The sequence below is a fragment of the Corylus avellana genome, chromosome 2 (assembly GCF_965113065.1).
Source record: "Corylus avellana chromosome 2, dhCorAvel1.hap1.2, whole genome shotgun sequence".
Taxonomy (NCBI): domain Eukaryota; kingdom Viridiplantae; phylum Streptophyta; class Magnoliopsida; order Fagales; family Betulaceae; genus Corylus; species Corylus avellana.
The window spans coordinates 16955038-16975865 of NC_142491.1; the positions used below are offsets into that span (position 1 = coordinate 16955038).

Below are 20828 nucleotides of genomic sequence, written 5' to 3' on the forward strand. Positions count from 1 at the left end.
TTAAATTACAATTTGAGTATTAATATATTATAACTATAATTTATATGATTATATCACATGATTAATTGATCATTAAATCATTTGATTACATAATAACAAATTATACATATATAATATGACATAACACATAGGTATACCAATTCATACTAATACAACAATTAAGTATTTAAAGACTTAGTTCCAATGTATGTTATAAATTTATAAATCTATATATGTTATAAATTATAATTATACATATATGCATATGAATAATATAAATGTATAATATCAATACTTAATCATATGATTCAATGACAATTCAAATATTTTATTCAAGTTAATCATATTATTAATATAAAATGATAATGTGATTCGTATAATATCAAATTAAGTAATTGGCATTAGATTCAATAATGTGTTACTTATAACCACAATTGAAGTATTAATGTATTATCATTATAATTTATATGATTATATAATAACAAATTATACATATATAATATGACATAAGTCATAAGTATATCAATTCATACTAATACAACACTTAAGTACCTAGAGACTTAGTTCCAATGTATGTTATAAACTTATAGGTCTATATATGTTATAAATTATAATTATACATATATGCATATTAATAATATAAATGTATAATATCAATACTTAATCATATGATTCAATGACAATTCAAATACTTTATTCAAGTGAATCATATTATTAATGTACAATGATAATATGATTCGTATAATATCAAATTAAGTAATTAACATTGAATTAAACAATGTGTTCCTTATAAACACAATTGAAGTATTAATGTACTATAATTCTAATTTTAGTAATATTATCACTATAATTGATATAATTATATCACATGATATATTGATCATTAAATCTTATAGTATAATATCGTGACCCAAAAAGGAAAACGAAAAAAAAAATTACCCTTTGCTGAAAAAATAAAGGCCCCCTCATTCCTGGTTCCCATATTATCTATGCGCTTGGTAAATCCGCTGTTTTCTGAATTAAAAAGTTTTTTTTTTTTTTTTTGACATGCCCACGCAAGAGGGAGAGGGAGATTCAAACTAGTGACCTCCGCTTCATAAGGCGTGGTCCCCAGTCGATTAATTACTAGTTTTTCGAAATTACCCTTCTTAGCTTAAACATGTAAATAAATCATGAAAAAATAAAATATTTCTCTCAAGCAAGGCTCCAAAGATACAAACTCGCAGTAGTATCAAACTAGATTAACAGATAAGAAAACTCTTTGGTTACAAAGTCCCACTGTTTCCAAACATTACATGGGAGGCATTAGATTGTAAAAATCAAACTGCAGAGACGGTCTCAGAACATCCAAAGCTTCATCTTTTTACATCAAACTGCAGAGACAGTCTCAGCTGCAAGATCAAACAAATCTTCTGCAGTACCTTCATCAGCAAAACATCTTACCAGCAGAACTTCTTTTTCTGATTAAAAAAAAAAAAAAATTTATCAGCCACAAATTCCATTGATCAAACAAAAGATTATACAACACACAAACATATGTATTTATCAACCTACCTGCAACTTGGCTTCCTCCTGACCGTCAATGTAAGCAAGCAATTCTTCTTGCCTCATTAAAGCTTCATGCAGAGCCTGATCAGAAGAAAGAACACAATCAATACATGCATCTTTTGAAAAATGCGGTTGACTAATAAATATGTAAAGAATGTGTATGCTGTTATCTTTAAATCAAATCCAACTGCATTGACACTGCAGGGATTCACAAAGAACAAAGAGGGGGGCAATGCATGCATAGTGAGACACAACACAACTGCAAGTCAAGAATCGAGATATTATGCAAATACATCAAATAGTATATGACAATAAGGAGAATACAATGAGAATTATATACAGCCAGTTGTCTTTTCTTACACAAAAGATAAGCACTGCATACAAATTTATCTGTTTTTTCTTTTTAGATATAAATTTTGACATAAAATAGAACTATTGGTTAACCATATTGTAGCATTAGAAGAAAAAAAAAAAAAAAAAAAAGGAAAAAAAAAAAAGAAGTTATACGTCACGCGTGACACAAAAAGAAATGAAATGAAATGGTGTGCAGTATTTCCACAAAAACTTGAAGTCAAGGCTGAAATCCACTCCGTCACTGGATGCTACCACTGTACATGGCAACCATCTATTGCATGTTGTGCTCACCTTTGAAATGTGAGTTTACCTGTAATGGACAGCTGCAATGTGCACTGGGCAGTCCAGTGACTGGAGAGTATCTCAACCCCTAACGACTACACGTTATTATCATTGACTGGTGAAAGGAATCGACAGTAATACTTCTAATGCTTTGTATAAAAACAATAAACTTTGGGATTGGCAATTTTACCTTTTTAGTCGCAATTAGCTCTGCCTCCAGGGCATCAACACGACAAACAGCAGCATTAAGCAATTCCTCTTTCTCATAAGGCATCTCAGATGGCTTTGATTGGAGTGTATCCACCTTCTCTTCAAGCTCACCCAGCCTCTTCAGCATAGAGGACATGAGAGCTGCCTCTGTGTAAGCTGGAGTTGGTGAAGGGGGGCGAAACTCCTCTTTGTCTGTTGCATCAATAGTGATTGCAGGAATATTTTGCTCATGATTAGATTGGTTTTGAGGAAGCTGCTTCATCACACGACCAGCCACTGAACGGAAGAGAGTGAAAAGGGTCATAAAGAAGGTCATAAGCGCCACCAAAACCCGAGCACGAATCCCTTCAGGCGTCTTTTGTGTTTGAGGTAGGGGAAGTGTCCCTGCATAGGGAAATTAAGCTTCTTATGCATATAATACTGAGTCCACAAAGGAAAAGGAAAAGATCAATCAGTGCTATCAAATCATAACCCAAACATATCATACCCCAGAAAACAATGGATTCAAGTCAAAACATTCAAAGGGAGGGCTGGTACCCAATGTATGTATGCCACACTACAGAGCATGTTTTAGAATTTTGTTATACAAAAGTGGCGCTATGGTTTATTAGAACAGCAGCATGAAAAGTATGAGATGCACTTGATATACTTATAAAGGCAACTTAAATCCAGGAAGATGGTTTATGTAATTGTTTTGTAACACGCTAGCTTCAATCTCATTGAGACTGCAGACAGGTAAATATGATAGACAAACAATACACCTAGGCAAAACTTTCTAACCTTTGGAAGTACAAGGCCTCTGAAAGGATGCTTGCTTCTTCCAACTAGCATCAACTGCCTTGTCAACCATTGGAACATATTCATCATACCCGGAGAAACTACCAGCATAGCTTGTCTTTCCAACCACCTTAGCCTGCATATCCATGACAATGAATTAAGCAAATTCTACGAAACGAGCAAATTTCATTATTTTGGATAGCATAATAAAGTCCTCGATATTGCCTAGTACACTACAAACATAAGTTTTCAATTCGCAACACTGAGTAAAGAAGCAAGGTTTGAAAGAAATAAAGCCAGAAACTAATAAGCTATATAACCATTTCCAAACTGACCAATCTGTGAATTTATTTATTTTTTGATAAGAAATTGACACCGAGGGGAAGAGGAGATTCGAACTAGTAACCTCCGCTTCATGTCTAATCCGTGAATTCAAAACCAGAATTTGATAGGGAAACTCTCCCAAAGTGCAAATGTCATTTTACTTCAAGCAAAATAAATATCATTGAGCTACCCTAAATCATCAACCAAAAACATTGATTCTGTTATCATTATCATAGACTCAGAAACCTACTTCTTCACGAACAGGAGTCAATCGAAGGTTTGAATAACTCTTAATTGCTTTTGGGGATGTGATGTCTTCAGCTTCAGATCCTGATTCAGCAGTGGACGTATCGCTACTTCTTAACTGCTTCAAGAAGTGACAAAAGGCAAAAGTTTGACAATTCTTAGTGAGATCAGAAAGAAATTGAAATATGGATCTATCTATAAGAACTGGTGACTCAAAAAGTATTACCATTGGGTACTGTGGCTTCGCATAAGCAACAACCTTCCCCTCGCTGTTTAAAACTTTCACAACCTGCCTAGCACGCCTTGCATCACCATTAAGAACCATCTGCAGAAATGCGTGCAAACAACCAATTTTTTCTCAATTACAAAACATGAAGTACAAGTAAAAAGCCAATTTGGCAGCAGTGAAACCTAAATAGAAATCCAGAGGCTAAAAATATAACCTTTAGTATGTCAGGGTTTTTCCAGGGCCCTTTGTCAGACCGGAGGCAACCTTCCTGATCTGCACAGGTACAGATACCACCCAGAAATTCTGGCAGCTCACTGCATAAAATGCGAAGATTTCCACAGGTTTCGAAACATATTAGTGCACTTATGAAAGGAAGATAAGAAAACATCACAACCAAAGTATCAAACCTAGAATACCTGGCATCGATTATCTCAAGCAATTTGTTCTGGTATTTGTTTCCAAGAACCTAGAATGAATCCAAATAAAAACAAAATTATATTGATAATCAACACAATATGGCAACTCAAAAAGCCTTACAATTTTGCCACATAATGCTTTGAAACCTATGGGAAGAGGGAAAAAAAACATACATGAATCTTGGAAGTTGTCTTGGGATCTAGAAAAGTCTTTACAGTGTTCCAAAGTAGCCTAAATCCAGGACCAGCATTGATGATAAACATCTGGCAAAGAGTCTGCATAATTAAGAAATACCATAATCCAAAACTGATATTAGAACTCAATTTTTGCTCAGATGATTAATACTAAATCAATAATGAAATAACAAAAATGTCATATCCAAAAAAAAGGAGACTGCATACCTCCGGATAATTGTCACCATCAATCTTCTGCAGCCGCATGATGAGTTCCCGTGCAGACTTTGTAAAGTTCTTGAAGCCCTGAATGATTAAATGTTAGAAAGAACATATAAAGAATAATTTAGATATTTCAATTTTAAAACAAAAACATGAACTCTGCAATCAGCACCAATTATCTACAGGCTACATACCACGCCTTGAACATCTAAGATTGTAGTACTTGAATCTATGTGCCTCTTTGCAGCAATGGTACAAGCTGGAAACTTTACTGCAAAGCTTTTCTCAAACTCTTGCACATGGTATTTTACATACCGATCCATTGTTGTAACTTGCATAAGTTTGTTAGGATCAACTTTTCCCAGTCTTTCAATGTAAATAGGTCTTCCCTCCTTGTCCACACCATGATGACCATGAGGATAGTGCTTCAAAACTTCATTTAACTCTTTGAACTCAAAATCCTGACGAAAACATCAGTATAGTAAATATGGTTAAAATATAAATACGAGGAATTCAAGCAAAAATCAACTCTAATTACCTCCATGATGGTGTCAGCACCAAATTCCTTCCTCCACTGAAGCATATCAGCCCACATATGCTTTGCTTTTTCAATATCGAACTTCCTTGCTTTCAAAAACCTGTGATTAATGTAATCCTTCAGAATGTTACTATTTGCATATTTTAAAACAAGAGAGAAGAAAATCATAAACATCATTGAGAAAAACATTGACAATGCCATCAACCAATATCAAAATAAAAGCATGGGGATATGCAGAAAGAGACATGCTAGAATGTAATATTGTCAAAGAATAATAACATAAAAATATTTCAAAGACAGCTGATTTGAACATCTCAAAATTTATAGGAGCAGAAAATCCAAGAAGAGGCACATTCAGGAGGTAAGTAAAAATCCATCAAAAAATATGCGAGTATACATATATACTTCTTCCATCCTAAATGATGCATATATTTGAACTGAGGTGGAAAAAAAGACCCTGATCAATCCTATGCATCTAATAAAAGAGAGAATCATTTCAAAAAGGCACTAAAAAAATCCAGAAGAATACATAAGAAAATGAAAAAAAAAAAGAAAAAAAAAACTATAGAAGATGACAGATAGAGCACCTCAACATCATATGGTAATCATCATGTTTTTCTGGGAGCAGTTCATCCAAGAGTAGCGCTTGTCGAAATGCATCAACGGCCTTAAGCTCCTCTACATCCCTAACATCCTCAATGGAAACAGAGCTGACCCGGCCATCACTTTTTCTTCGACTGCTCTTTTTCTTGAGAGAGTGTTTAAATTTGGTAGATGCACTGATTGCTTTCTTTTTCAGAGACCCAATTCTAGTCCTCCTTTCATCCTCAGAGTTCTCAAAATCAGATTTCCTTTCTTTTCTCTCATCACTACCAGAGAAACCTTCAAAGCCTGCCGCAAAGGAACATCAGAAAATGTTAATCTACAAATGACAAATATAAAACTTGAACATCTAAAGAATATGCAAGGAAGCTACATTCTCTGTCAGCAAAATTGGCTCATGTAAGTGTTGAATTTCCATACTTAAGAGCTAAATAGCTGAAACTTCTATAAACAATATCGACACTGATATGAAATGTTTGAAGCTTTCAAAATCGAAAGGGATCAACTTCATATAACAACGCATCATCTCACAGCCATTAAAGGCACACCACCCATCATACCATGACCATCTAATCACCTCAAACTCAAAAACAAACAAAAGTGAAATTAAACCATTCACATACGCACGGCCATAGTCATAAGCATGATTTTAGCTTTTAGGAATCTTTATTATAGGAAGTCTAAAAAATCATCCATTCATTATATTATTCCACTCTGAATTTTAATTTACTCCTATGCAAGTAATTTCTGCGTCAAGATCCACTGCACTTCCTAGGATATTATACCAAATGGCTTGTTCAGTTTCTCTTCTATAAAAAAAAAAATATATGGATGCCATATGGCCTACTTATCAATCAATGAAATAACATATTGTCTAAAGGCTTTTAGAGGTCTAATCTCCTCGAAATGATCAATTTATGGAGGGCTTGTACCTTCTAAGTGATCAATCTTTTCTCTGTTCTTCACTAATTTATTCAAATTTTGAAAGAACCTTAGGGCCCTATCACCATTAAACCAAATTCACTTACTATAAATCCCTGCTTAAACAATTTCTTTGATAAAATTGCATTTGATTCAAAAAAGATTCATAAAAGTTACTAAAATTTCATACATTTCACGGTTCGGGACCCCAAACAAACAAAATAATTCTTTCACCTCCAAAGTCTTCTTTTTTCTCATTATCACTAACTCGCATTTAAAAAAAAAAAAAAGAAAAAAAAAAAGAAAATCAACTCATCTTTTCCCTCAGTTGTCTCAGCAACCAAACAAAGAAGCCAAAGCGAAACCCTAAAAACCCTAGCAAACCAAAAGATTAACAAAACTGATAAATAAGGAAGGCACTCACAAGGCCTGGCGAACCGGTCCAGCGGGCCCGACATTCTCACGCAAATCGACGCAAATAAAGCTCCGATTGATCAATCAAAGAAAAACCCGCATTCCGATCAGAAATCCCCGAGAAAGAGCAACCACGACCCGAAGCCGAGTCCGATCACCAACCGGAGACCACTGACAACAATGTAGCTCTACACAGTATTCTCAGTAGAAGCAAGCAACTCTTCACGGATCACGAAAAATACCAGATCAGATCTGACGGTGATAAATGCGTGGCCAGTGATACTTAACCGATCTGAGGGCCGTAACGGGGCGCCGAGTTCGAGAGGAATTTATGTTTTTTAGGAAATTAAACCAAATAAATAAAACAGAATAAATAAATCGCCGAGTAACGACGGCGATGAGAGGAGAGAGTTGTTTGGGGCTAGCTATGGTATTAAGGGGCAAAAAAGGGTGGTGTGGGGCCCGGTGGGTTTAGAGCAGATGGATGTACGCGTGTCGAGAGGGGAGAGGTGAAGGTGCATTGACCGAGGAATGTGCCGGCGGTGGGTGTAAGTAAAGTATTTGTGTCGTATGGATTGGCGTTCTCGCTGTGATTGAACAATGATTTGGTCACTGCCGGTGAGGAGCGCTGTCAGCGTTGCTGCATTAAAATCGTCTGAATTTTATTTATTTATTTTTAAATTAAATCATTATAAGTAGGACAAAATTTTCCAAATGTATGTAATTTTCATTTATTTTATTAAAAATTATGTGAAAATTATACTGCTTTTTCTCATTTATTTTGGTATGTTTCAGTATTCAATATTCAATATTAGTTACTAGTTAATTCAATAAAATTTCAAAATATTATTATTTAATACCTGAAACGTCTCAATATTTTTATTTTTCTCTAATAATTTTTATTTTTTTGAATTGAGAGATAACCAACCTCATAATTGTTTTTAAAAAATCAAGCAACCTCATAATTAGGTTGTAAATGTTGACTCTTCTCCTTATAATTTAAGGGCAGAAACTATTTTGAAAAAAAAAAAAAAAAAAAAAAAAAAAACTTTCTCTTTTTGTAAAAAAGCATTCACGTGTTTTAATAGGTCAATCGGCTAGGACCATGCCTAATGAAACGGAAGTCACTAGTTCGAATCTTCCTCCCTTTTTGTGTGGACATATAAAAAAAAAAACAAAAATTAAAAATTAAAAAAAAAAAAAAAAAAAAAAAAAAAAAAAAAAAGGCATTCACATGATCATATGTATGTCAATATATTTCTTTGCTTGATTATTGGCAGAAAGAAGGCAAAAGCTGCAAAATTGGTGACCCACAGCCCTAATTTGACCCCTTTTTCTTTTCTTTTCTTTTTCTTTTTGTCTTTGTATTATATCTCTCTTTTACCTTTTCTTTTCCTACTTGGTTTATCTTTTGTTAATTTTTGACTCTCTTTACTCCAGACAAATTTGGATACTAAATGGTGATTTTTTATCCTTCAAAAAGGTTAATTTATTTCATAGAATTGTAGGCAAAACGTACAACCCAAAAAGTTTTCTAGCAGTATATTAATCTGGCATATGTTCTTAAAATATGGGTTATTTAAATGTATTTTAATAAATTTCTTTCAATTTAGTTTATTAAACTATCATCTATTATTAGAACATATGATTCTCACGTGCATTTTAGAATTGGATGCTCTAAGAACAATATCAGTTTGATAATTGAATTGGAGAAATCAATTTAGAGAAAACTTTATCCAAGCCAAATAGCGTGCCAACATTGTAACGATCTAAAATTTTTTGATAACCACATCTATGCTTATTAAGTACAATCTCATTTAATAAAAAAATTATTATAAAACTTAGTATCCATGAGTACCTTTAGGACTAGGTCGGTGGGTGTTGCAAATATATAATATCCTAGGAACTGACAATGGGTACAAGGAGTTTTTGTCACTAAAGGATATGTCATTCTGCAAAGCATCTAAATCAACTTCTACTTGTTTGATTCTTTCTAAATGATTTACTTTAATAAAAGAATATATATATATATATATATATATATATATATAATGTTTGTATGCTGTTAAGATGACCAAAGTTTTTGCCACTTGTCAAACAACTGGAATCCTTCTTAGATATGTTTGACTTTTACAGGTTGTTAACAACAAAAGGGTCACAGTTGGTTTTCTTCGTTAAAATTCTCTTATTTTTTGCTTCTTATTCTACTTTTTTTTTTTTTTTTTGTTTCTGTCGATCCAATAATAATTTGGTGATGTCATATCAGCATACCGAGATAGCCATGTCAGCATACCGAGATAGTGTTGTGGTATATAGCATTACTCATAATTTATTATCATGTTAACTATCAACATGAAATGAAAAAGACAACTTGCTCAATAAGAATCAGAAAATATATTGATTGGACATTCTTCCAACTTGTCCAAATTATTCTAAGAGAATTATATGCTTTCATTTCAAAAAACTACCGCAAGGTCAACTCAAGAACAATCATCATCACTACATGCACCCAGCAGCGACAGGTTTAGTTAGTCCAACTAGTTGATCTTTCTTCCTAATGCTAAAATGCATAAACTACTAACAACCTAACCTACAACTTGCAAAAAGATGTTGAAGAGCCATCTAACTAAATGGAATGTACACTAATCATCTTGAAAAGCCTCTAAATATACCTTTTGTTTTGAATAAAACCAATAGATAGTCTTGTATAACTAATAATCACTTTTATATTGACTCCAGTTAAAGACCTCATCATCACTTTCATCAGACTTCACAGGACTTTGAGCTCCTTCGGCGGCAACATCTGCATCCTTATCTTTAACGAGTACTGCTTCCTTATCCTGCTCAGGCTTTGCCATTTCTTCCTGAGCACACATCAATAAACGCCATTATAGTAAATTAGATTAGCAAGTAGCATCAAGAGATGCTCGTGAGGGGTCAGCTTGAATGGTCGACTCGTTTGGTTAATACCACGAGATCAGTTATTTGAGTCATCCCTTAACCGATACACGATTCTTGCGAAACGAGATTGTGTATCCGGAGTTTACCCGATAGGATGCGTTCCACGTCATTTAAATTTTTTTTAAAAAAAAAATGGTAAGCATAAAGAGAAGCATGGCAAAGAATGATGTCATTTTGCTATAAAAGCATTAGCCATAACTAGTTAACTCAAATGATAAGCATGATCATTTCACGCTTACATGGCCTTGAGACCAGGCTTCCAAAAGTTTCCTAGAGCAGTATTCATTAATCATATTTACACTTCAGAATTTCTATACAGTGTGCCGTAGCACCTGATCTATCGCAAAGCACACCAGTAACTTAGCAGAAGATAATAGAAAACACCAAAAAGCTTACCTTAGCTTGAGTTTTCAATTCCACCACCTCCTCCTCCTCCTCGCCTGTTACACCAACTGTGTCATCTACATTAGAGTGTTCTTCTGCCTGAGAAGCTTGTTGCAGGCGCTCAATCACCAATTGAAAATGGGAATGATCTGCAAGAGAAAATTATATTGTCACAGCAAGTTAACAAGCATGCCAACCCATGATAATTATCTTAATGAAGCTTGAAACAGAAACCATAAAATGTCTCCTATTGAGTTTGAAATGGAAATGGTTAAGCAGAGTTTTCCCCATGAGAGATAATGAATCAATAAATTTCAATCATGCCAAGACTACTAAAATTATCATCTTAGTGAAATTTACTGAGAGAGAGAGAGAGAGAGAGAGAGAGAGAGAGAGATTAAACATTTAAATAAAGGAATTCACCTTGGGAGCGACTTGTCAGGGCTTCAGAAAGCCTTAATGGATATTGACGCTCTTCCTTCTTAAATTTCAACTTGACTTGATGACGCGTTCGACTGGGGAAAAGCTGCTGTATCATAGAAAAATCTGTCCCAAACTGCCGAACAACCTATATCACATTAAAAAAGGGATTGGTTGAATTGTTATATAACTAGCAACAGATGGGCAGAAATTTTCCACTTGTGTATGGAAAAATGAAAAAAGAGCAATTAAATTCCAAATTCCAAGTTAAAAGATGACAGCAGATGATAAAGGATATACTACTAACCAACTCAAGGGGAGTTGATAAAATTAGGTACACCTTACTGTCCCACCCCTTTGACTCTCTTTCACTTGATCTCAAGTTTTAAGCTTTTAAACCAACATTCTTTTGAACAAAAGTTTTGTCTTCAACAAAAATCATAGCATGGAAAGTGTTTACACCGCATACTAGAACTCAGTCACATCCTATGATCATAAATGATAGATGGTTATTAATGGAAACAAGAAATGAATAAGATGTTACAGCTTTATACCTCATAGAACAGTTCTGTGTCTTGTTTTGACCATCTTGTACTGGGAGTTTTGTCCATGAAAGACTGGTAATTAATGCGAGTTTCACTTGGTTGAGCCTCATTATTCAATTGATCATCATCATCATCAGAACCTCTGCCCTGTTCTGAAGCAAAGGTCTCCTCTCCATTATAAGATGATTCCTCATTAGTGGAATTGTAAGACCTGCACAGAAAAAGAATGGTCCCAGGAAAAATAAACTAATCAAGTGCATATAACTCCAGGAGTAACAAAACCTAAATGCTCACTAACAAGCAAGTCGACCTGCTTTTCAGGTTCTTTTTCCACAAGAACTATCATAATAGCAACAGCAGCATTTGTTTAAATAACAGGTTTATTTGAAGTTCTGGATTTCATCAAATACTACATATCATCTTTCACGCCAAACAACATTGTTTGATAGAGTCACATGAATACATTAGAAGCTGGCCTAACACGCCAGGGCCCTACCTTCCCATCCCTACAAGGCAATTTTACTGTGTGATAGTTGGAGCCTTGTGTGAACTTAAACTAAAAGGTTTGTAATCCAGTTTTCAATCTCCAAGAACCCAAGAAAGTTAAGATGGAATATAAATCAGATAGACCTTTAATTGGAGGAACGTCACAATCCCACATACGCACACAAAGAATCAACCAAAAAAAGAACTAGAAACTCAAATGCTCTGGAGATGCCCACGAATACAGACATTTTTTATCTGATACAGTAAACAGGTAGCCATTAAACCTACAGATTTAGCCATAAATAATTCCTATTTAAGAATTCAGGTACCTTAAATTGGTCAAGGGCGTTTTTGATCTTGCTGTCTCTTTGCTCTGCATGAGTGGACAGGAGGGAAAAGATCAAAGAAAATTAGAAATTTTGGATCTATCATAAACAGTAAAAATACCAAAGGAAATGCTACAAGTGAAAAAGAAAAGCATCATCACAAGAATTAGAGCACAGAAAATGTACCGCTGATCGCTCCCGATACTCTGCATGCAAAATGAGATCCTTGATAGGCAACCTTTGATGGTCAATTTCATCCCACGGGGTTTCAAGTAAAGCCTTGTCCACTACAAAAGAGAAACTAATTCAATACTTCTGTCAATAACACTACTTTCATGATCCAAATACATACATACAAAAGCTTGTCTTGTAATCTTAGGGACCCAGAAATTTCATTTACCATGTCCTCTATTTCGACGAGTTGAGTGAGAAAATTTTTTTTTGGCAGGTTTCTTGGTCGACTGGTCTGCTGCTTCATTGGCCCTCTTACGCTTTCCTACAGATTTTCCATTTTCAGCCTCAGGTTTCTTTGACTTTCTTGGAGCTCTTTTCTTCTGGGATGTACTCTCCACTCTATTTCCATCATCATAGTCTTCGTCTACATTAGAAGTACTGGGAGCTTCAGCGCAGAAGCCACCATTTTCATTATCCTCATCATCCACCTCATCCATAAGTTGGAAAGCTACTCGCTTCCTCAGCTGCCTTGACGATTTGCCACCATCATTCTCTTCAACAGCTGTAGCAGTTTTTTTGCGTTTCTGAAGAAGATTTGATGCTGTAGAAGTTTCTCCTATTCCACTTTCAGCAGCCTACAATAGAAACATGCAAAGACCAGATAAAAATGAGTGAGCAAAATATTTATAATCTGTCGATCAATAATGCATAGCAAACTGTTAAAAATTGAATTACCACCTCTGCAGGAATATCAGGAACATCCTTCCGATGCAGAATATCCCTCAAAAAGTGAGAATCTTCTGGAAGATTTCTCAATTCTTCATTCATTGGAATTTCAGATGTTGGATCCGAGGCAATAAAATCATCAAACCTCATGGAGTTATCCTGAAAAGGATAGTCAGCTGCAAAGGAAGGAACTGAGCCCTCATCCATGTATCCAGTTTCAGAAGGAATCAGCTGAGGAGCCTGCAGATGCATAATAGACTCAACTTCTGGGAGAGAGATGCCTGTACTAGGTTTCTCTTTTCTTGTATTTTTATTGGGCTTGGGTTGAAACTTGCCAGTACGCCGTCCTAAAAATAAAAGAGAACAAATAAACAATTTTAAAATGCAACATAGAGCAAGAACAAATAAAGCATGAAGCTGATTTTGCACATACCAGATGCAATATTGGCCTCAGAAATAAAATCTAGGGTTTCGATGCCAGAAAAGGCCCCAGCTTCCTGAAACTAACCACAACTTTGACTTAAAAAAAGAAAGAAAAAAAAATTAAACACACACACAGTACTTATCATAAAGTTACAAATATTCACCTCTGCTTCCAACCTTCCATTGTCAATCTGAATATCACCATCCTTGTTAGAATCAGGAGCTTCCCTACAGCTTACTGTACCTTGGGTTGTACCAGGAGAAGGACAAGTATGAGGCTTTGCAGCATCACATGTCCTGAGTGCTAAAGAGTCAAAAGAACTACAAGCTGGAATACAAAAATTTTCCTCAGTATCCTTATTATTGGAAGCAAGAAGAGTCGGCATTTCTAAAGGAGAAAGAGAACCTGCCCCATCATCATTACTATCTCTTGTGGTAGGCTCAGGAAGAATATCACCAAAGGGCTCCAATTCAAAAGCCATGGAATCCACCTAAAGCCAAAAGAGTTTCCCAATTGGTGGAACTTAGAATTTTTTTTGATAAGTAATAAGGAAAAACCAGATTTGGGAAAGCCAATTCTCTACCTCTGATGAGAATATTCCTATGCTAGAATGCCAACCACTGTTTTTGTCAGATGTTGCAACCTCTGCATGAGCATCTTTAGAGCCAGCATCCTCTCCAGTCACAAGCTTGTCAGAAATTGAACCTTCATGGTCTTTTGAAGGCCGGTTAGTAACCACAACCTCCAAGGTAGCTACAGACATACCATCCCCATTTGTCAATTTATTTTCTGCAACTGGCTGAGCATATTGTGCTGTGTCTAAGCCTGTGGAGATTAGTCTAACAGCCTTTTCCTCTGTAGCAATTGGAGCAGATGGGACTGATGTAGAAGTTTTGTTTCCAGAGCGGGATTTAGCCCTGGGTTTAAACTTGCCACCAGCCTTAGCTGCAGAAGAATTTAAGGCCAACCTCTCAAAATGCTTATACAGGAAGAAACTTTTTATATGCAACAAGTTAACCATGGTGTGCCAGTATGACTTACATTTACTTGCAAGAGGATCAAGAATATCATCATATAACAGATCCAAATCCAATCCCGAGGAATCCAGTCTATCATCTGCAACATCACCAGCATGAACAGATGGTGCTGCATCTGAGCCAGTGGAGTTAAGTGTAGGCTCAGGAAAGATGTCAGCAGAAGGGTCCACATCCAACCCCGTAAAGTCTGCCTAAAACCAATAGTTTTATGGTAATAGAGCTTAGATTTCAACTAGCAGCAATGAACAATATAATTGTAGAGAAACATAAATCTTTACCTCAGTCTCCGATTGCCTAAAGCTTAAGTGCCAATCATCATTGATGTCGGACACTGCAATCGCTGAAGGTAGAGCATCTATGGAGCCCACATCCTCCCTGGTCGCAACAGCTTGAGATGGAGGGTTCACTAATATGGATTGTGTGGTATCAGCTAAGTTTGGAACTCTTGAGAACAAATCCTCATTACTTTTTACAAATTCTTCTGCTGAGGTAACTAGAGATGAACCAACTGTATTATTCAATTTATTGTCTACAGTATCAGCAGGCTGAATGGTTTGAGTGGCATCCACATTGGTGATGGGCAGTACAACAGCCTTTTCCTTTGAATCTCTAATGATTGTTGAAGGAACTGAGGCAGATGTTCCTTTTCTAGGCCGTGGTTTAGCCTTGGGTTGAAATTTACCACCAGCCCGAGCTGCTAAAAAAGCCAATATTAAACCAACTCATTCACACACAAACTGAGAAGAAATATGACAAGTCAACGCATCACTTACTAGGGTTGATAGTAGGTTCATCAAGAAGATCATCAAAAAGGTCCATCTGAGAACCCTTTGAATTTGTCTAACACCAGCAGCAAAGTTTACACATAATAGTCTGAACCCTTCAGGTGTTCAGAACGCCTACCACTGGAACAGTGGTCCTTATGGTGTACCCTCAATAAACCTATGTAGATTGCAAACAATTAACACTAAAATTAAGTTCAATAGACAGTCGCAAAAGCCTTCTAAAAATCTCAAACTGAACAACATGGGGAATTGTTTTTTCCCATCCACTTTGAGGGGGGAAAAGGGCTACCCTACGAATTCTCAATCGGAATATCCAAGAGATAGGATTGAAATATTAACATTCAGACTGACTGATATTTAACCATGAAGCATAGCATAATGAAACTGTCATTGCAAATCTCCAACTAACATGATCAAAAATAATCTTTATAGAAGAACTTTATTCTTCCAAGGAAAATTCTGGTAAAAATAGCAAGATCACATATTTGTTTAAACATAACTGTAGTGGACATAATTTTCAACACAAATTTTTAGATGTTCTTATAGACCAGAAAGCTACATTACATTCCCAATTCTCAAAAGTAAAATAGTCAAATATTTAAATCTCTTCCTTTGTGTCATAGTTTGATACATTAGTGAAACTAAAATCTTCACTCAACTGAGCCTGGAAAAAATATTTGGCTTGCTTAAAATCCAGTAGTAACCTCAAATGAGTGCTAACTCCTACATTTTATTTATCTTACCAGGCAGATTAATTATACTGTAAAGTTGAAATTTTGAATATTAAATGAAATACTTCATAGTTTAAACTTTACACCCAACGAACACATTTGCAGCTTAAACCCATCCCAAATGTTACACTTCACTTTGGCGCGAACCCGAATTCGTTGGGGAATTTTACCAAACAACTGGTGCCCTTGATTTCAATTGAGAGCTAAATGTTACATTGTGTCAAGCTTAATCTAATTCTCTGTCTTTCTTAAGCGTTTTCTTCTCTCTCGGCTAAGAAAATTGAAAGCTAATCACAATTCACCAAAAGCTTGAAGAAAGGAAGCATATGAACTTATATATATATATAGTAGCGAGTAGAGAAAAGAAAACTAAAGAAAACCGTAGGATTACCTGCGGATCGTCGTGTACGACTAGGGTTTGGGCTCTGAACTTGAGCCCTGCGATTCAAGGGTTTGAGAGGGAGAGCGGGGTGAGAACGTGGCGTTTCTAATAAAATACTATTAGTGCGCGGAAGTTGAACGATACAAGCCCCGTGGCCTAGTGGTGCTCTTGTACTTGACATAGCATGTGGTCTCACGTTCGATGCACGACTCCATCCCCCATTTAATTTATTCATTCATGGGAAATTCAGAGGAGAGAGAAAAAAATTTAATTTATTCAGTCCGGTCCAGCTCTTTTACAGCACTCAATAGTAGATCGACACGTCAGCTTACAACACAAAAACGAATTAAAACTAAAACACCAGATAAATTTCTTTTGCATGTTCATTAGTTTTGCTTCCAAAGACAAAATCAGCTTGCAGAATGCTGATGAAAACCATTCAACGGGCAGAAAAGAGAGCGAAAGAGAGAAAAAATAATATATATTTGCAACAAGCTCACCTTGCTGGAAGGAACAAATCGACGAAGATTTGCAACCCAAAATACGGTGGTGTTGGGCAGGGGCGGCAGCGAATAGGCATTGAGCAAGGGCGTGTCTTTACGATCTGGGCTGGGTTTTGTCCAAATTTTTTTGTGGTGTTTTGGCCGGTTGAGTCATGGCTGTTTGAGGGGTTTAGGTTGGTCGATTGTTCTGTTTTGGTTGTGGTGGATTTGCCCTATTTTGGGTTTCTGAGGGGTTGATTCACGCCCGTTGTTGATTTTCTGTTTGATTCTTGGTGGTAGCCGAATGGCTTGGTTTTTTTTTTTTTTTTATCAAAAGATGAAGAGTTCGGAGGGAGAGATAAAACCAATGCAGCTTTTCAGTTTATTTTTTTATTTATTTATTTATTTTATAGAAATAGAAATTTTAAAAGAGTTTTTTTTTTTTTTTTTTTTTTTTTTTTTCGCAAAATCTTCATTTTTAAGTTTTTTTTTTGTCAAAAGTGCATTTCGGTAATTTTTAGGCTTTTTGACCTCTGCTTTTAATTTTTTTACCAAACGAGTATTTTTTTTTTCAAACAGACTTTTTGAGTATTAAAAGTACTTTTAAGCTCTTCAAACGCAACTTCAAACAAGCCCTAAGTAGCTTTAACATTTCTATCCAGTGTATTTGTTCCTATTTTATTCGGTTTTACTAGCTGACGTGTTTCCATTCTATTGGATGCTGCAAAACTCATGTTTTGCGGCTCGACCTGATAGAAGGTTTTCCCTTTATAAAATCCACGGATTTTTTTATTTTTTATTTTTTTGCATTCAATTTAAATATTTCACTTAAAACATATACATTAGTAGACGATTCAAACTACAAAATAAAAAGGGGTAACTTTACTTTAGACCCCTTGAATTATCACGCGATTTGAGAAGTCTCCCAAACTTCAAAACCTCTCAATTTAGACCATTGAACTTTCAATTGCAGCTAATTTGAACCCCCCGTCAGATTTATCAGTTAACTTTCCTGATTTACCCCTAAAAAGACCAAAATATCCCTCATTTGTTTTTACTTTATTTTTATTTTATTTTTTAATTTGGAATTAAGGGTAAATTTTTGAAATTTTATAACAAAGTCAAGGGTATAAACGTCATTGTCTCATTTTTAACATTTTAAATATGACATAAAGGTTCAAATTGATTGCAATTGAAAGTTCATGAGTTCAAATTAAAAGGTTTTGAAGTTTAGAGACTTATCAAATCGCTTGATAATTTTTTTTTTTTTTTTCTAATTTAAAAGGTGTGAAGAGGCGACCAGTGTAGTTTCCTCCCTTGGGCGTTACCATCGGGGTTTCCACCCGCTATGGAATGTCCGATTTGAGCTATAGCTACTGCCAAGAAAAGCGAGCCCGTCACCACAACTCCACAAAGGTATAAGCCAGTAGAGCCCTTTCAAAGTAGCTTGATAATTTAATGGTGTAAAGTAAAATTTTCCAAATAAAAACATTTAGAGTGACTGTAGGGTCATTCTAACTAGAGAAGTGACCCTGCCGCCACCCTTATCCTTCATTGAGGGTGGCCCACACATCTTTTTTCCACTTTAATTTTATTATAAATAATACATTTTTTTTGTTTAAAAAAAAAAATCTCAAAATAAGCATATTCGGACATATCCGCACAAAAGTGGAAAAGGAGATTCGAATTAATGACCTCCGCTTCATTTAAACGTAATCCCAACCGATTGAGTTACTACTTAGAGTCAAAATAAGCATATTCTATATATTAAGAAAAATCTTCTCAAATTAAGACTACACTATAATGCAATTCTAGAAAAGTATATTTACATGAATGTTGGTTAGGCCTGGGCAGCTTCGCATCAATTATTGGTAAACGACAATGGGGGGTTTTTCAAGCTGGGGAACTGGGAAGCTGAAAACTGGGCTGAGGACCCACTGAAAAAATAATTCAAAGAAGGCATTAATGCTGCTCGACCAAGGCCCAAACAAAAAAATCATGCAACAATGTGTAAGAATTATCCGTATTGCGTGCAGATCTAGATGATTTTAGTCCCACTTGTTCGAAAAAATGCTCAAACGATTTGTCCGAACAAATAAATTCGAGGGAAAAATATATTTTATCTTTTAAAGTTTCACATGATTTGCAATTTGGCTTTTAAGGTTTAAAAATTGGTGATGTACATTAACAAAGTATCAAAAATTCGCAATGTAACCCATCTGTTTATAATTTTCGTTTTTTCTTATAAAAATTATTGAAAATACCAACAAAAAAATTGAAAATGACCAAGTTACCCATTTTGCCCGGATGGAGGGTGGCCAATAAGGGGCCAAATGGAGGTGACGGGCCACTTTACGATTGGCCAATAAGGGGCCAATTGAAAAAGGGATCCGTATAAACGCAATGATGAGGCGGCCGAACAGTCGTGTCGCCTGCCATATTCGGATGACAAACTCTGTATCTTTGCATGCAATATTTCGGGTACGATATAGATATAGTTGATGGGGGTCACAAACAACCCACTACGGCCATTTGCTTTAGCTTTCCAGATCTGCAGTGCCCACGATCATGCTTTTCTTCGCGACGAAGGAAAAGTTTCAATTGGAAGATCGATGAAATCCATTGTACCACAAAAACACAATCACCTGTACGTTTGACAACGATGGTAGTGGGAGAAGACTATTTGCTTGAAGAAAAAAAACCCTCCTTTTGTTTACCATCTTAATATCTCATGCTTTGGATCTGCACTAATAAACTCGTGCACAAAGAAATAACTTTAATTGTGTTTTCTCATCATCATGCATTATATATGTTTCTTCACGTGCAATGTTACTGCTATGGCTGCTATCCTTTGAAAACGAGGGCCGTGTCGGCAAATGGAGCTCCTATAAAATGGAAAAAATTGGTCGTTGGGAAGTCTCTAATTTTATCTAGAGAAGATTGAGGACACTCTAATACTTAAATCAGTAATATAAAAATTGAATCGAGCGTAGAAGAAGAGAGAGGGGCCGTACCTAGAGACGTGTGACTCTTTTTTATGGGATACTCTGTAGGTATGGTCTCGGTTATAGTCCTTTGATATTGTTGAGTTATTTTTTCCGTTTATATAGTGGGATGTTTAAGTGGGTCTTGACATATTTATTGTACCAGCAACAAGTATTACAAATTGACCTAACAGTTCATGCAAGTGTCCTTGTCAAAACATGACTCTAGAAATTAAGAAATAAATTCTAATAAATGTAATAATTTTCATAAATATCATGGAAACGGTCACATCAATTTATAAAAGCTTTATCCAACAAGGTGAATTGCCAAAATAGAAAAAGAAATGTGAGAAACCAATGGAATGATGCTAGGTAATTTGCTTTCATTGGTCAAACGTTCTCATAGTCATAGAGAGATAATAATAAGAAGAAGAAGAAGAGGAGGAGGAGGACGAGGAGGCATTTCTTTTATGAGTTTAATTAATGTTTCCTGGCGTCATGTTGTAAGATTAGTCAAAACTCAAAAGTAGTGTAAAAAGCCTAAATCACCCATTTTTGTCAAATCTTTATCTAATGAATATATAAACATATCTTGACTTCTGTAGCTTAATTATGTTCAAATCCATGGAATTAATTTAAAATCTATTGTAACCGCATTAAAAAGAAAAAAAAAAAGAAAAAAGAAAAAAACCATTTAAATTTGGAAAAAGATGCTCTCCATGATTAGCATGCTTATTGAAATAT

General features: G+C 35.3%; 2 protein-coding genes across 8 annotated transcripts; both read right to left on the bottom strand.

Moving 5' to 3' along the window:
• Nucleotides 1-1190: 1190 nt before the first annotated feature.
• On the bottom strand, nucleotides 1191-7643 carry LOC132166894 (phosphatidylinositol/phosphatidylcholine transfer protein SFH8). Of its 2 annotated transcripts, none has more exons than XM_059577751.2 (14): nucleotides 7248-7643; nucleotides 5887-6190; nucleotides 5300-5399; nucleotides 4956-5222; nucleotides 4768-4845; nucleotides 4540-4641; nucleotides 4366-4415; nucleotides 4164-4263; nucleotides 3947-4045; nucleotides 3725-3838; nucleotides 3154-3286; nucleotides 2354-2757; nucleotides 1534-1608; nucleotides 1191-1439 (listed from the first exon to the last, which is right to left on the bottom strand). In XM_059577751.2, exons 1-14 carry the CDS (start codon nucleotides 7279-7281, stop codon nucleotides 1419-1421), a joined length of 1881 nt encoding a protein of 626 aa, XP_059433734.2. In that variant the 5' UTR covers nucleotides 7282-7643; the 3' UTR covers nucleotides 1191-1418. The 2 variants fall into 2 exon arrangements, with proteins under 2 accessions (XP_059433734.2, XP_059433733.2); XM_059577750.2 differs by having other exon boundaries at nucleotides 3725-3841.
• Nucleotides 7644-9608: 1965 nt separating this feature from the next.
• On the bottom strand, nucleotides 9609-17412 carry LOC132166893 (Homeodomain-like superfamily protein). Of its 6 annotated transcripts, XM_059577749.2 has the most exons (16): nucleotides 16628-16819; nucleotides 15494-15662; nucleotides 14999-15417; nucleotides 14725-14911; nucleotides 14267-14628; nucleotides 14089-14173; nucleotides 13847-14010; nucleotides 13693-13762; nucleotides 13272-13606; nucleotides 12760-13168; nucleotides 12546-12646; nucleotides 12363-12406; nucleotides 11557-11758; nucleotides 11006-11150; nucleotides 10595-10731; nucleotides 9609-10101 (listed from the first exon to the last, which is right to left on the bottom strand). In XM_059577749.2, the coding sequence occupies exons 2-16, from the start codon at nucleotides 15537-15539 to the stop codon at nucleotides 9949-9951; spliced, it is 2859 nt and encodes a 952-aa protein (XP_059433732.2). In that variant the 5' UTR covers nucleotides 15540-15662; nucleotides 16628-16819; the 3' UTR covers nucleotides 9609-9948. The 6 variants fall into 6 exon arrangements, with proteins under 6 accessions (XP_059433732.2, XP_059433729.2, XP_059433730.2 ...); XM_059577746.2 differs by lacking the exon at nucleotides 16628-16819 and adding an exon at nucleotides 17119-17412 and having other exon boundaries at nucleotides 13847-14173; XM_059577747.2 differs by having other exon boundaries at nucleotides 13847-14173; nucleotides 14999-15414.
• Nucleotides 17413-20828: the final 3416 nt, after the last annotated feature.

What these genes read in the sequence shown, in the direction of transcription:
- LOC132166894 (XM_059577750.2), bottom strand. Translation starts at nt 7,281, where the DNA reads ATGTCGGGCCCGCTGGACCGGTTCGCCAGGCCTT. An exon ending in GTGCTGACACCATCATGGAG is followed by an intron (nt 5,223 to 5,299) that starts GTAATTAGAGTT and finishes TGTTTTCGTCAG; the next exon opens with GATTTTGAGTTCAAAGAGTT. An exon ending in CTTGAGATAATCGATGCCAG is followed by an intron (nt 4,264 to 4,365) that starts GTATTCTAGGTT and finishes CATTTTATGCAG; the next exon opens with TGAGCTGCCAGAATTTCTGG.
- LOC132166893 (XM_059577746.2), bottom strand. Translation starts at nt 15,539, where the DNA reads ATGGACCTTTTTGATGATCTTCTTGATGAACCTACTATCAACCCTA. An exon ending in TGATCCTCTTGCAAGTAAAT is followed by an intron (nt 14,629 to 14,724) that starts GTAAGTCATACT and finishes ATTCTTCTGCAG; the next exon opens with CTAAGGCTGGTGGCAAGTTT. An exon ending in ACGCCCTTGACCAATTTAAG is followed by an intron (nt 11,759 to 12,362) that starts GTACCTGAATTC and finishes TTTTCTGTGCAG; the next exon opens with GTCTTACAATTCCACTAATG.